Source organism: Mastigoproctus giganteus, chromosome 4 (assembly GCF_048544385.1).
Source record: "Mastigoproctus giganteus isolate SK-2022 chromosome 4, ASM4854438v1, whole genome shotgun sequence".
Lineage (NCBI taxonomy): Eukaryota > Metazoa > Arthropoda > Arachnida > Uropygi > Thelyphonidae > Mastigoproctus > Mastigoproctus giganteus.
Window position 1 is genome coordinate 147,003,888 of NC_143578.1, and position 14,019 is coordinate 147,017,906.

Genomic DNA, 14,019 nt, shown 5'->3' on the forward strand with positions numbered 1-14,019 from the left:
CTATCCGAAATCACCAGCCTGGTTCCAACCAGGACTATACTCAACATATTTTCTAACGGGTCACGGACCCTTCAAGGACACACTTGTAGCATTCTGAATGTTTGAGGACCCACAATGCTCATGTGAACAAAGAGAGGCACGGCATCACCTGATGCACCAATGCCCAAATTACGAGGACCTGTGTGGGAACTTCATCACACAGCCTGCTTATATACCTCAGGACCAGAAAAACTACCTGCTGGACTCCTATGAGGAGTACAAGATCTTCACAAAGTATGAGCAAGACCTCTTCACGAGAAGAGCCGCAGCAGAATCCGATGCAAGTCATCAGATTCTGCGCTCACCTCTAACATCAACCTTTTTCTGACCTTTGCAGTTTTGCCGTCGGGTTGTTGTTTGACCATTTTGACGCCAGTCTTGGTACACTTTAACTACGGCGGCTCTCTAACACCCCAACATTTCAGCCGTATGTGAAATCGTCGAGCATCCATAATCTGTCCTTTATCAAAGTCCAATAAATCCTTTCGCCCATCAAGCTCGGAATTTTACTACCTATTGAACCACTGACATCTTATCTATGCTACGTAGGTCGAATAACTCGGCACTCTCGTGGTCAACGAGTCGCATTCAGTTTTCATAGGGATGGTCATAATTCAATGATCACTCAGTGTATTTTGAGATTGAGTTACGATACCGAGGGAATCAGTATACGTTATGATCTGTTGCTCACAGAGATTTATAATGATTTCCAATGCTAAGGTAACTGTATAATTCTCTGCAGTAAATAAGCTACATACAATCGGAAGCCATAAGGAGAGTTGTCGGGGTGAGAATTACGACTGCAGTATCCACAGTTGAGTCCGTTTTTCGTACCACCATCGGTATATATTTCGTTGTTGATGTTGTTGAATTTTAGGAGCATCGGCGACTAAGGCCATATTATTCCGTGTGTACATTGTCTGTAAATTGCTTGTGTTCTGTCGAATTTCTGTTTGCTGGACGAAAAACCAGAGTTTCCGGGAGAAAAAAACCAAACCATACTACCCTCGTCTGAAACCGGCCAACTCAGTCATGCTGTTAAAAAGACCATTAAAAATTTCTCCCGTCATCGACAACATTCGAACTCAGATGATGATTCGCGCTACACATGACTTTTCCACCTGGTGTGGGGCGGACGGCGATCCTAACAACTGCTCTATACAGAAGGGCCATATATTTGGTGGGACAGAATTAATTGGTATATGAGAAGAACAGAGGAACAGAAGTGTCTCTCCATATGGACTAGTACAACGGAATCGGTGTAACGCAATTAAGGATTTATTGAGTCATAAGATGAGGGCTTCGGAGACCGGTGAGTTCTTGTCTAGTGCTCCAGAGTGGTCCGTATGTCTTTTTTATAATCTGTTCGAAGTGAGATATGAAGTTTAATCCTTCATCCCACTTAAGGCCAAGTTCTACATGTGCGGGGGATTTTTGGACTCTGGGATTGTTCACAAAGATCGTAATTTGGTTTTTCTTATTTTTGTTGGTGAAGGTCATTTGGGCAGTTTTCTTTTCATTAAGTTTCAGGCCAATGCAGTGTAGATATTCTTCTATCTTCCTGAGTATCTTGTTTGCTTCCTCAGACAGATGAAGTGCAGTTTATTGTTCTTTGGAGTTAACAAAAAAATTCAATCACCATACTTACAGTAAAGAGACACCAGGTACGCAGAACCAGTAGGTGTCATTATTTCACAGCATGCCCCACAATCAAAACATAAGGTTGTAATCATGGTACCCACTAATGGATTAATAACTATTAGAGCAGCATGAGGCACCCACTAATGGATTAATAACTATTACAAGAGCAAGAGGCTTACCTCCACTTTGTATAATTCTGTATGAATCGGGACATCCCCTCACTTTCCCTTTAAAAGTAGAGGGTTCCTGCACAAGAATAATATCATAGGATCCCTCCATCCAACATAGCTGAGATGCCACATCTTTTTCCCGCTAAGCATTTATTTGTAAAACCTTCAGTACAAACGTATTTATGACTTTATTCATAATCTATCCTTTTCTTATTTTGTTCAAATCCTTTAACATATTCAGGGCATTGTTTTTTTTTTACTGTACTATGCTCAGCGGTTCTTTTCTTATGCCAACAATTGATACATTTAGAAGGCTCCAATTTTTTGGAACATTCCTTAAATGAGTGACCCTGTGCACTACAGTGCACAGGGTCACTCATTTAAGGAATGTTCCAAAAAATGAAACCTTCTGTGGACATAATGTTCCAAAAAATGAAACCTTCTGTGGACATAATGTTCCAAAAAATGAAACCTTCTGTGGACATAATGAGTGACCCTGTGCACTACAGTGCACAGGGTCACTCATTATGTCCACAGAAGGTTTCATTCCTACAATATTTTGCAATATGTCCATAGGCCACTTATAACATCGAGTTACTGTTACAATGTCACGCACCCCGCAGGAGTCCCAGATAATAAATAGTTTACCATTATTTATCAATAGTCTGTGGATATGTCCAGATATCTGTAAAATCCAATTACAGTAGAACGTCGATTATCCGAACAACCGCCCCCCCCCCCCTCAAAAATACGGTATCTACTTTTAGTACGCTGGTTATTATGCTGAAATATTACTCCTGCCGCTTAATGTGATCGTTTTCGATTATTTATTCGAAGATATATGCAGTATAGCATAGAAGTAGTCTTAATTTGTCATTATACGAGTTAAAAATCAAATGTTGGGTTTAGCTACTGTTTGATCCCAGCTAGTGGACCGAAGAGACAGTCAACACATGTGCAAAGCTTGAATGAAGACGTAGATGAGATTGTAACTTTATTTACAAGGGATTCCCGGGTTTTTCGAGTGTGAGCAAGATGATGCAGAAGCATGGTTAAACAACGATGCAGTTGATCCTGGTTATCATATTTTAACTGAAGAAGCAATTGTTGCATTAGTCCAGGATCAAGAACGTGCTGACTTTAACCAAGGTGATTCTGAAGACGAAGAAGAAGAGGAAGCGTGATGCGGGCCCACTGCGCTAAAAACTGTAATGGCATTGTGTGAGTAACAGGCTGAATGCAGTTCTACAGAGATACTGGTAGTAAAGAGGATGAGAGACCTTGCTGCGAAAAAGACAATCATTAGCATGGGCATGCGATTGCAGGAAAGCAAGCTTATGCAGCATCGGCCAAAAAGAAAAACGCTCCCATTTCACCCCTCCATTCGTTCCAAATGTCTGTCCAGCTCAGCTTTAAATTTATTTAAGCTATTCACTTCCACAACAAAAGATGGAAGTCTGTTCCACCAATCAACTACTCGCTGGCTAAAGGCAAATTTCCGCACATCTATTCTACAACTATCTTTCCTCAATTTGAAACTGAGCCCGCTCAAGTTCTTAGTCTGAGCAAGAGGAAGAATCCTATCAGCATTCAGCTTGCTCAACCCATTCAGGGCCTTATAATTCTCAATCAGATCACCGCGCAGGTGCCTAGTCTCCAGCCACTGCAATTTGCAAAACTTAAGCCTTTCTTGGTAAGAGCACCCTTTGTTCCCCTCACCAATCTTATTGCCCTTCTTTGTACTCGTTCTAGCAGCTCTATATCCTTTCAAAAATGAGGCCTGCAGACCTGTACACAGTACTCTATGTGTGGCCTGACCATTGCCTTGTATGACGGGATAATCACCTCCCTGTCCCTGCTAGCAAAATTCCTATATATCATTGACAAGACTACATGACCTACCCTGGCAGCCCGTCTGCACTACTCAGCGAACTTCATATTTGACTGCACAATTACCCCACGTCTTTTTCACTTTCCACTTCCCTGATTGTAGTACCACAAAATTTGGTTAAAACCATGGACCAAATTTTTCTTTGAACCATGCAATTTGTTCCAGGAAAATTAATGGAGGCACTGGTTAAAGAAGCACTGCAGGATCATTTAGACAAGACTTCAGTTATAGCTCAGACACAGCATGGTTTTGTTAAGGGGAAGTCTTGCCTGACCAACTTGATTGGATACTATGATGCAGTCACAAAAGAACTGGATGCAGGGAATAACTTTGATATTATATACTTGGATCTTAGAAAGGCTTTTGATACTGTTGCACATGGAAGACTGCTACACAAATTGGAGCAGTGTGACATTGGAGGCAAATTGCTGCTATGGATAAAGGGGTGGTTGAGGGGGAGAAGACAGAGAGTGGTAATCAATGGACACTGCTCATCGTGGACTAATGTTATTAGTGGAGTCCCTCAGGGCTCAGTGTTAGGTCCATTATTGTTTTCTGTATTTATAAATGATATTGATGATGGTATATCAAGCTTAATGTCCAAGTTTGCAGATGATACAAAGGTTGGCAGGGTTGTCAAGGACACTACTGACACTATGCTGCTGCAACAGGATCTGGAAAGGTTGAGCAGATGGGCTGAGAGGTGGCAAATGAAGTTTAACATTGACAAATGTAAAGTACTACACATGGGAAACAGCAACCCCAGAGCAACGTATCAACTCTGTGGTGCTGCACTGACAGTGGTGGAGAATGAAAGGGACTTGGGGGTGATTGTGCAGGCAGATATGAAGTTCTCTGAGCAGTGCAGACGGGCCGCAAGAGTAGCTCATGGAGTATTGTCAATGATATACAGGAATTTTTCCAGCAGGGATAAGGAGGTGATTATTCCATTGTATAAGGCAATGGTCAGGCCACACCTAGAGTACTGTATGCAGGTCTGGAGGCCTCATTTCAAGAAGGATGTAGAGCTGCTGGAACGAGTACAGAGAAGGGCAACAAGATTAGTGAATGGAACAAAGGGGTGCTCTTACGAAGAAAGGCTTAAGTTTTGCAAATTACAGTGTCTGGAGACTAGGCACCAGCGAGGTGATCTGATAGAGGTGTATAAAGCCTTGAATGGTTTAAGCATGCTCAATGCTGATGGGATTCTTCCTCTAGCTCAGAAAAATCACCTGAGAGGGCATAAATTCAAATTGAGGAAAGACAGATGTAGGATAGACGTGCGGAAATTTGCCTTTAGCCAGCGGGTGGTTGGTTGGTGGAACAGACTGCCATCCCTTGTGGTGGAGGTTGATAGCCTAAATAAGTTTACGGCTCAGCTGGACAGGTATTTTGAACGAACAGAGGGGTGAAGTGGAAGTGGGTTTTTTTTTTTTTTTTTTGGCTGATGCTGCATAAGCTTGCTTTCTTGCATCAAATGCCTCTACTAATGCTAATGCTAATGCTAATGCAATCTCGCATGGTTCAAAGAAAAATTCAAGATTACCTATTTTAAAAATAAACTTTCCGAAGATTCATTATACGCTTATTTGTGTGCCATTACTTGTGTTTGTTTATTTCTGTTCATGTAAAAAAAAAAAAAAGTGTGATTTATAGTTGAAACACACGATTCTTGATTAGACCGAGGTTCGAGCCCGCGACCATCAAATGCGGAAAGGTCAGGGAATGACCACCGCATATCCCAGGAGCAATATGGCCTTAGTTGTTAATGTTCCTAACAACAAAATAAATATAATATACATTGTTTCTTCAAAACCTTTTGGTTATTATTTACAAACCATTTCCTAAATCAATTATTTTTTAATGATACTTCATATTTCAATATACAGTAGTAATAACCTTAAAAAGTAAAGTGCAGCCCTTATCAACCCACTGCAGGATGGAAGCCTCCTCAACAATTCATGCTGAAGGAAATGGACCATAATCTGCCACGCTGCTCCACTGCAGGTTGGCAGATGGACCGTATTCAGCAGTCAGGGGATTGAACCCCGGTTTACTCAAAGAGCGTGCGCTACTGCACTCCTGCTCCTGCCCACTCGGCTACGGAGGCCTCTACGGAGTAATAACCTTGCGTGCTTTTAATTAATTAATTGCAGGCCCAAATACAATTTGTTTTGTGCTTAGGTTGGGTATTCTCATGTATGTTTGATTATCGGAACTATTAATTACCTGAACCAACCTTGGTCTCAATTAGTTCGGATAATCGAAGTTCTCATGTATTTTTAAATTTTCCTTTAATTTTATTAAACCTGCCCCACCACGGAACCCCAAATGGGAGATCCACTACCCGACAAACAATAAATGCGCTCGAGAATGGGACGAAATGACTACCAGATACTATACCCACACCGCGCGTTCAAGGTCAGGTGTCGGCTGTTTATACCAGTGTCTCTTTTCTGTACAGCCAGCAGCATCAATGGGAGGTCACCTAACCATATTCAAGGGCCCTTATCTTATTTCTACTTTCTGTTTTTTTTTTTTTTTTATAGTAGGTTGAATGATTCAATCCCTCTGGCAGTTTGGACACTGTAAAGATTGAGCAGAGCATTCCGAATGAGTGTGCTCATTGGATCCACAGGAGGCGCATAGTGCTTCCCCCTCGACGTATTTTCTCGAGTGCCCAAACGATTATCATTTAAAGCATCTGATTGGCATTGTTATGTATGGTTGAACGTGAAAGCTTAATCCCGTTCTGGCTAGAAATTCTCCTAGCCAGAACGGGGTTTTTATCGGATTTCTTGTTCGATTTCTGCCTTGGTTACATTCATTAAATCCCTTTCAGCTATGACTCCTTGACTTGTGCTAAATTCAGTATGAGGGGGCACTGTTTATGGGTTTTCTTCCGAATATCATTTTGAGAATTTTTTCAGAGTACCTGTGACAAGCACATCCCCTGGTTTAAGCCATTGGACAACTTCTTGTGGACGAGCAGCATTTTTTAAGGATTCCAACTTTCTCAACCTACATTCACTGAATGTAGTTTGGGAAAGTTGTTTTGTCCTCTGTCCCTTATTTTTTCCATTTAGTTTTTAGTAACAGCAGCGTTCTCATCATTCTGTCAAGTAAGATGGATCCGTGGAGCAAATGTTGGAGTTGGAACGTGGGTATAGTCCATGCTTGTTTCTTTTGTCCCTTGATGAAAGGACTTCCCTGTTATAATCTTCCGGCCCAGAAGTTCCTCTAAGTGATAAAGTGGCTGTTAGATTAGTGAAGCGAGTAATATCTGAAATATATATATATCTTTTCGCAGCATACATTTACTACTTGTAAGTAATATAATTCACCTAGCCCGAAAGACGTTTTGATCGGATAGTCCTTTTGCGATTTCTAGCAAATCGTGAACGTTGCATTTTCTCATTCAAAAAAAAAAAAAAAAAAAAAGTAGGGTCGCTAAATAAGAATGTATAGTTTAAACTAAAAAAAAAAAAAAAAAAAACGATTAATATATTCAAATGAAAGCGTTGTAAATTGCTATGTATCGCCTGAGGCATTGTCATTGAGAATCATGAATTAAAATATTAAGCCAATATGTCAACAATTTATAGATGTAATCGATACCATGCAGTGTTTTTACATTATTTTGTGTATATTACTGTTTTTCTTTTTTATTTCATTTTTGTTATTTTTAAGAAAATCCCAAACACGAGAGGTGTTAGAACCTATAGTACTTAGTACCGTACTTGATTTGGAGGTTGAGAAGCCGAAAGAAGATTTGTTGACATTAGACTTGAACTTCTGTAGACTGTAATTTTCAGGAAATACGTACGAAGGATGTTCCAGAAAACAGCAGCTGAATGAATAAACGAGGAAGATGAAAAGTTGGTTCTGTGCGTTTGAAGATGCACAGTAAATGGATGCTGGCTGGTGGCGGCAGGTGTTCGGACTGTTTTGAAAGAAAGCGGAAATAATAGAAGTCAATTCAGAAAAACAGAACATCTCTAGAAAAGGCATGCAGCAGAAACAGAACGTCTAAGAGACAGAGTCGAGAGACTCTGTTAGAGATGAGTCATTGTTTAATCGAACTGCCCTCTTCTGAATGGAATCTAGAAGCCTGAAAGAGCTTTTCGGGCACCGCTCCAGATGTGGGAACAATATTCCATGGTACATTTGCGATTTCTACAGAGGGAACAGCTTTTTAGAGAAAACCAAGTTTTTTAGATACAGATAATGTACTTGTGCCAAAAGAGATTAGAAGTCAGGGTAATCCCTAAAAGAGATATACCATTTTGCCTAGAAATCGGAGTGTCACCGATATCAAAGATAAGCATAGGAGCAGAAGAATCCTTTTTGCGAGATATAAGACAAGACTGAGTTTTAGGTGGATTGAAATCAACTAAGTTGTGTTTGCCCCACTGGAGAATTATCTGGAGATCGGCATTTAAGGAATTGGTAGCGGACATTCGAGAAGTTGAAGCTGATTGAGCAGGAAAAGGTTTCTCAAAATGGAAAGTGGAATGCAATGTGCTATCATCGGCAAAATTATGGATAGAATTTCCAGTCAATGGAAGAACGGCATTAATATGCAAGAGAAAAAGAGTGGGCGAAAGACCTGAACCTTGGGGTCATCATTATTAGTGGAGAGGTTAGAAGACAGAGAGCCATCTATGATCACCGATCAGAGAGAAAACTGGATAACTAATTACAAAAAACAGCCGGCAAACCAAAAGATGGAAGCTTGTTTAGAAGACCTTTATGCCGAACACAATCGAAAGCCATTGAGATATCAAGAGCAACTGCTTGTGTTTCACCGAACTTCTCCATTGAATTTGTCCATGAATGGATAACATAATATCACCAGTGGGTCGACACTGATGGAATCCGTACTGGCGATCGTTGATCAGACGGAAGGTTTCTAGGTAGTTTAAGAGTTGACAATTCATGGTTTATTCAATACTAAAAAAAAGTGTGGGGGGGGCATGCTGTTTGAATTAATGAAATTTTTGGATATGGGGTACACATGATTATTATTTATTTTTTTTTTTTTTTTGGAGCATTAGCAACTAAGGCCATAATGCTCCGGGAATATGTGGTGGTCATTCTCTGACCTTTCCCCATCCTCCGTATTTGGTGGTCACGGGCTCGAAATCCGGTCTAATGAAGAGCGTGTTCTTCGCACTGCTGCTCCTGCCCACCTGGCTGTGGAGGCGCCGGGGTACACATGGTAAGAATATACCCACATAACGTGGCCTCGACAATGTTCCCCGTATACACATTACTCAGACTACCTCCAGTCACTATCTGGCAGAGTAGATGTAGCAAGATTATACGCTAGCTGATCAGGAAGCCTCCTAAAGAGTTACAATAGGCTTGGTGCGGTGTACTAACTAGCGGCCGACCTGTGAACACTATTTTAGAGCTGCACCCTCGCCATGATGTTCATCATAACTCAAAAGTCATTGGTCATATTGAATGATGGACGAGATGAGGAAGGGTTGACCGGAACTTAGCTCTGGAAACTAAACATGGATTTCATCACTACAAGCCTCCAATAAGCACAGTGGTGGAATTGCACCGGTTGATGAGAGTCATCTACCACCTAGTATTGCCTGGTAACACAGAGGGACGGCATTCCTCCATGTGGTGTGGGCGCCACACCTCGATCCCTGCTTACGTTTGTTCACACCAGGGTGGTCACCCACAGTGTGCTTGTGCTTGTGTATGGAGGTTATACCCAGAATTACTAACAGCTCCGCCATCGTGAAGGTGCAAGTAAAGGATTGGGCTGTCACAGACCATCTGGACATCGCCGAAATTAGGTCTACTTGACTTGAATGTCACTAGAATATCAGTTCCATGAGCGCTTTAAATTCCCAGGTAGCAAGTACAGCTTGTCTGGCATATCTGAGAGAATGTCTGTGACAACCTCAAGGACCATATACTTGTACTGCTTAATTTATATTTTTGTGATATAATTAGGGTTTAAAAGGTCAAACAGATTCATTAATATTTTGAATAAATAAATGTCATCTGGACTTTAAAAAAAAATGTAGCATGCCGCACAAGAATTCTTACCTTTCAAACAGATTTTTTCGTAATATGCTGCTTCTCCAGAGGGACTGAAAGCACCTTTTCTGTTTTCAGCAATATGGTCGATGCTGAAACAGCTCTGAAAATTTGCGTAGTGCAATACAAAGCCACGGCACCGATTTCCAAGACCCTGACATTCCCGGTGACACTGCCCTATAATTCCAAGAGAAGTTCTTGTGGACAATCTGTCTCGTCGCGCAAATCGAGGTTCAAATCCCACAATTTTCTCATACGTGTATTGTTCAGGCAAACAGGTCGCAGGAAGCGCTGCAGGAATTGGTGGCACTGTTGTTGAAGGAGGAACTGTATAAGTTGGTTCCTGCCGGCCCTGTACAGAGCACTCCTTTTCAGCGTACACTGAATTCTGTCTGTAGATAGCTGTACTAGGGTTTGTCGGTCTGTTCTCTCCACTCAAATAACAAAAATTATTTCCATCCTCCATTTCTACTATACTGTAGGAACGGCAATTGAATTCGCGTTCGTGATCACATTCATCCTCACAGCTCTCTGTACTCTGGGCTTGCGATACAGTTTTCATTATGTACAACAAGGACATGTTATTTTCTCGTGGCTTGTAGCTGCATGCCGATGTATCTAAAAGAAACAAGAAAAAACTAAGGAAATATTTAAACGATTTCAAAAAGAGCGCTATAACTGCTAGCCGTAAATAACATTTTATGTGGTCATTAACTTAATTGAATAAAAAATATATTGAAACTGTTGCGCTACAAAACAAATTTTTAAACATACTGTTATTACAATATGTTTAAAATTTCGTTTATATTTTTAAATATTAACAAAAGTTATCTATATTTTAAGACGCTTATATTTATATATATTTTTGACCAGAAGCTCTCCTTTCTACCACACACACAGACCACCTGCAAAAAAAATTCTGTCGACTCCGGTGGATGCTTAAGCAACAACTTATGGATGTCCATGACCAGGCCGTTGGGTGCAGGTATATCAAGACATGTGTCTATCCGGTCATTCTTTAAGGAGCAGAAGTCTGGACCTCAACTGCCGCAATGCATCTAAGACGGATTTTTGCAGGCGAATTTTGGCTATTGAAGTTGGTCACATGGAAATTCCGGCTTCCCCCTGCACAAAGGACCACCCAGATGGCAGCAGCTCTAAACATCAGACGTCTTCCTGCCGTTATCCATGAGAGAAGACTCGTCTTTTCTGTAAAAATGATGGTTGACATTATTTCGGAACCAGACTTCTGGGCTAACTGCGGTTGGAGGATCCCAGTCCCAAGCCTTCGGGCCAATCCAGTCCTCCAGGCCACCCCAAACCGGTTAAAGTTATCCGATCGCTTCTTACCCGTGCAAATTCTGCAGTACATATACTCCTTGGATGGCGACCTCTACAAGTTCGCATTGGATAAAAAATACAGGCAGAACTTACTCCATCCACTTCCTTCTCAGGACCACGTCACAGGACACTAGGACCTGCTCTCAAGGACCTGTCCATCACTCCCGTGGATCTCTCACTAAATGTTCCAACTTTCTGCGCCTGCTCAGATGAATCCAGCACTGTAAAAGGACTGCTCCCTGGTGAATAACTGAACATGATGATATGCTGTTGTGTATATATGCTCATATGTAAATTTAACATCTGTTGTGTATATATGTTCATATGTAAATTTTTCATTCGGTTTCCTACACTTGTACAATTAGTAATATTATTTTTTTCTCTTATCTCATCCTTGTTTATCACAGTGTATTAGCCTTTACTGTAATATTGTATTAGCCTCTGTAACCTTATATTAGACTTTGTAACCTTGTATTAGCCTTTACTGTAAACCCCTGGGTTTTAGTCGTGAAGGGTATTGTGTACGGCACGTGCGTTTTGTATGCAATAAAGAGTTCTTCTTCTTCTTCTTCTACATCCCAACAATCTCTCTCTCTCCCCTCCCCCATACAATGTCATTTAGTATTCTTTATTCTGATAGTAAGCAAACACAATTATAGAAACCCTATGACAAAATCATCTAGTACCTGGAAGATAATACCAAATTAGTGGCTAATTCATACTAACCAATCATCCTTTTGTACTTTTTTTATAAAAGTACAAGCCCAGTGGTCAGGAGCGAGAGTGCATAGCACGCGTTCCTTGAGTGGACCGGGGTTCAAACCCGTCACTACTAAATACGATAAATACGATACGATAAAAATCTACTAAATACGATAAATACGATACGATAAATATCTACTAAATACGATAAATACGATACGATAAATATCTACTAAATACGATAAATATTTGTATTGATGATTTATTGTAAACTCTACTGACTTGGTTGTCGTGCCAGAGTATAATAAACAGAAAATTTATTTAGAAGGATGATTTGAAAATAGTAAACGATATGCATATATAATAAAAAAAGGAAATCAGACTAAGTGTCCAGAGAAGCTTGTTTCCTTACAGTCTTTGCGGTTAAAGAGCAACAAGGATTGATCAAGTTAAATGTGCAGTTTTATCAATATACAGCTCTATGATCAACCTGCGGTTGATCATAGAGCTGTATATTGATAAAACATATATTGATATATTGTTTAATGTATATTTAACTATATATCAATATAGATGTATATTGATATATTGATAAAACTGCGCTGCGGTTGATCATAGGGCTGTATATTGATAAAACTGCGCTGCGGTTGATCATAGAGCTGTATATTGATAAAACTGCTCATTTAACTTGATCAATCCTTGTTGATCATAACAGCTGTATTCATTTGAGGAGGGAAAAAATGTTGACCATGTGTAGCGTTTCATTTAGGAATTGAGCAATGCTGAGAGAGAGATATGCTCGTCACAGCCAATAATATTTGATATGATTTAATTTCTATTTTACTAGGGCAAAAGCAACTGAGGCTACAGTACGAACAACGATGCCACAATAAGTATAGAAGGAAAGGGGGATTTCGTTATCTTCCAGAAAGGTTACCGCATGAAAAATATATATACAAATATAAAATACTCTATAAAGGAGTACAGGAACTAAAAAAATAAATGCTCAATATTATATACATTTATAAAAATTAATAATTAGTAAAAATTAAAAACATCTGAGACGTACTCATTGTCCGATAGAATCCGACAGTGTGTAAAGCCCAGTCAGACGGATAAAAGCAATAGAACATAATTCGCACACAGGTAAAATTATCACAATCAGTTAAAATGTTTTATAGTTAAAATTGTGTTAAAACACTGGCATATAGGAGGGTCAAAAGAATACAGCAGGAAATAGCGGACAATATAACAGTGTCCCATGCGGCCAAAGTCGAGCAGCAACAAATTCCTCGCTACGATTCATGAGCACACTATCTGACTGCCATCTTTCAATATCGGGCTTCGTCTGATATAATTTATTTGTCCATTCCATGAATCTTGCCTTTGGAAATATATCTTGTTTTGTTTTATTTGCTTGTAGTCTGTATAGGGACCATGACTATTCTTCGAAATTGCTGATTTGGCTGCGGTATTACAAAAATCATTTGGGCTAATCCCAATATGGTAGGGATCCAGTAGAAGCGGACGTTATATTCAGAGAGAGCGAGAGAGAGAGAATCTTCTTCTTCATGTTCAGAGAGAGAGAAATCTTCTGCCGAACAAATAAAGTGGTTATACTTCTTAATTACACTGCTCGACAAAATTAACCGAACACGTAAAAAATATGGTGTAACTTGTGCAGCTTGCGAAGAAGGGGGACAATTTGTATGGTGGTGTACCGTTGAATAATAATGAATGAAGAGACAGAGAAAAATTTCGACATATATAAGGCACATTTATTGGGATTGTATACGAATTACCAAAAGGGTCACAAAATATAGAATTCGATCAAGAATATGGTTACATGACATCAGTACGGCATATGATCCCCTCGAACGGCGAAATAGGCCTTATAGCGGTAAACCATACTCGATATAAGGGTGTCTATAAGATTCTGTGGCAAGAAACCCTATTCTTTCGCTAGCGCAAATCTTAGCTCACCAAGTAACCAAGCAGTTGGCTGTCGGCATGCAATGTGACGCTAAAGGGCATATCACACATGTTCGATTGCATTTAAGCGTAGTGATTGTGCTGGCCACGATCACATCCGATCACACGATCACACGCTTACTCCCGATCACACGCTTACATCCGACCACACGATCACATCCGATCACACGATCACACGCT

At 40.2% G+C, this 14,019-nt stretch overlaps 1 protein-coding gene across 1 annotated transcript in view; it reads right to left on the minus strand.

Annotated features, from left to right (window-relative positions):
- Window positions 1–14,019, minus strand: part of LOC150087119 (uncharacterized) — a 447,878-nt gene that overhangs the window by 264,900 nt on the left and 168,959 nt on the right. Inside the window, exon 14 of the mRNA XM_090372381.1 lies at window positions 9,814–10,422. Coding sequence (XP_090228507.1) covers window positions 9,814–10,422 — 609 coding nt within the window. The remainder of the gene's footprint in view (window positions 1–9,813; window positions 10,423–14,019) is intronic.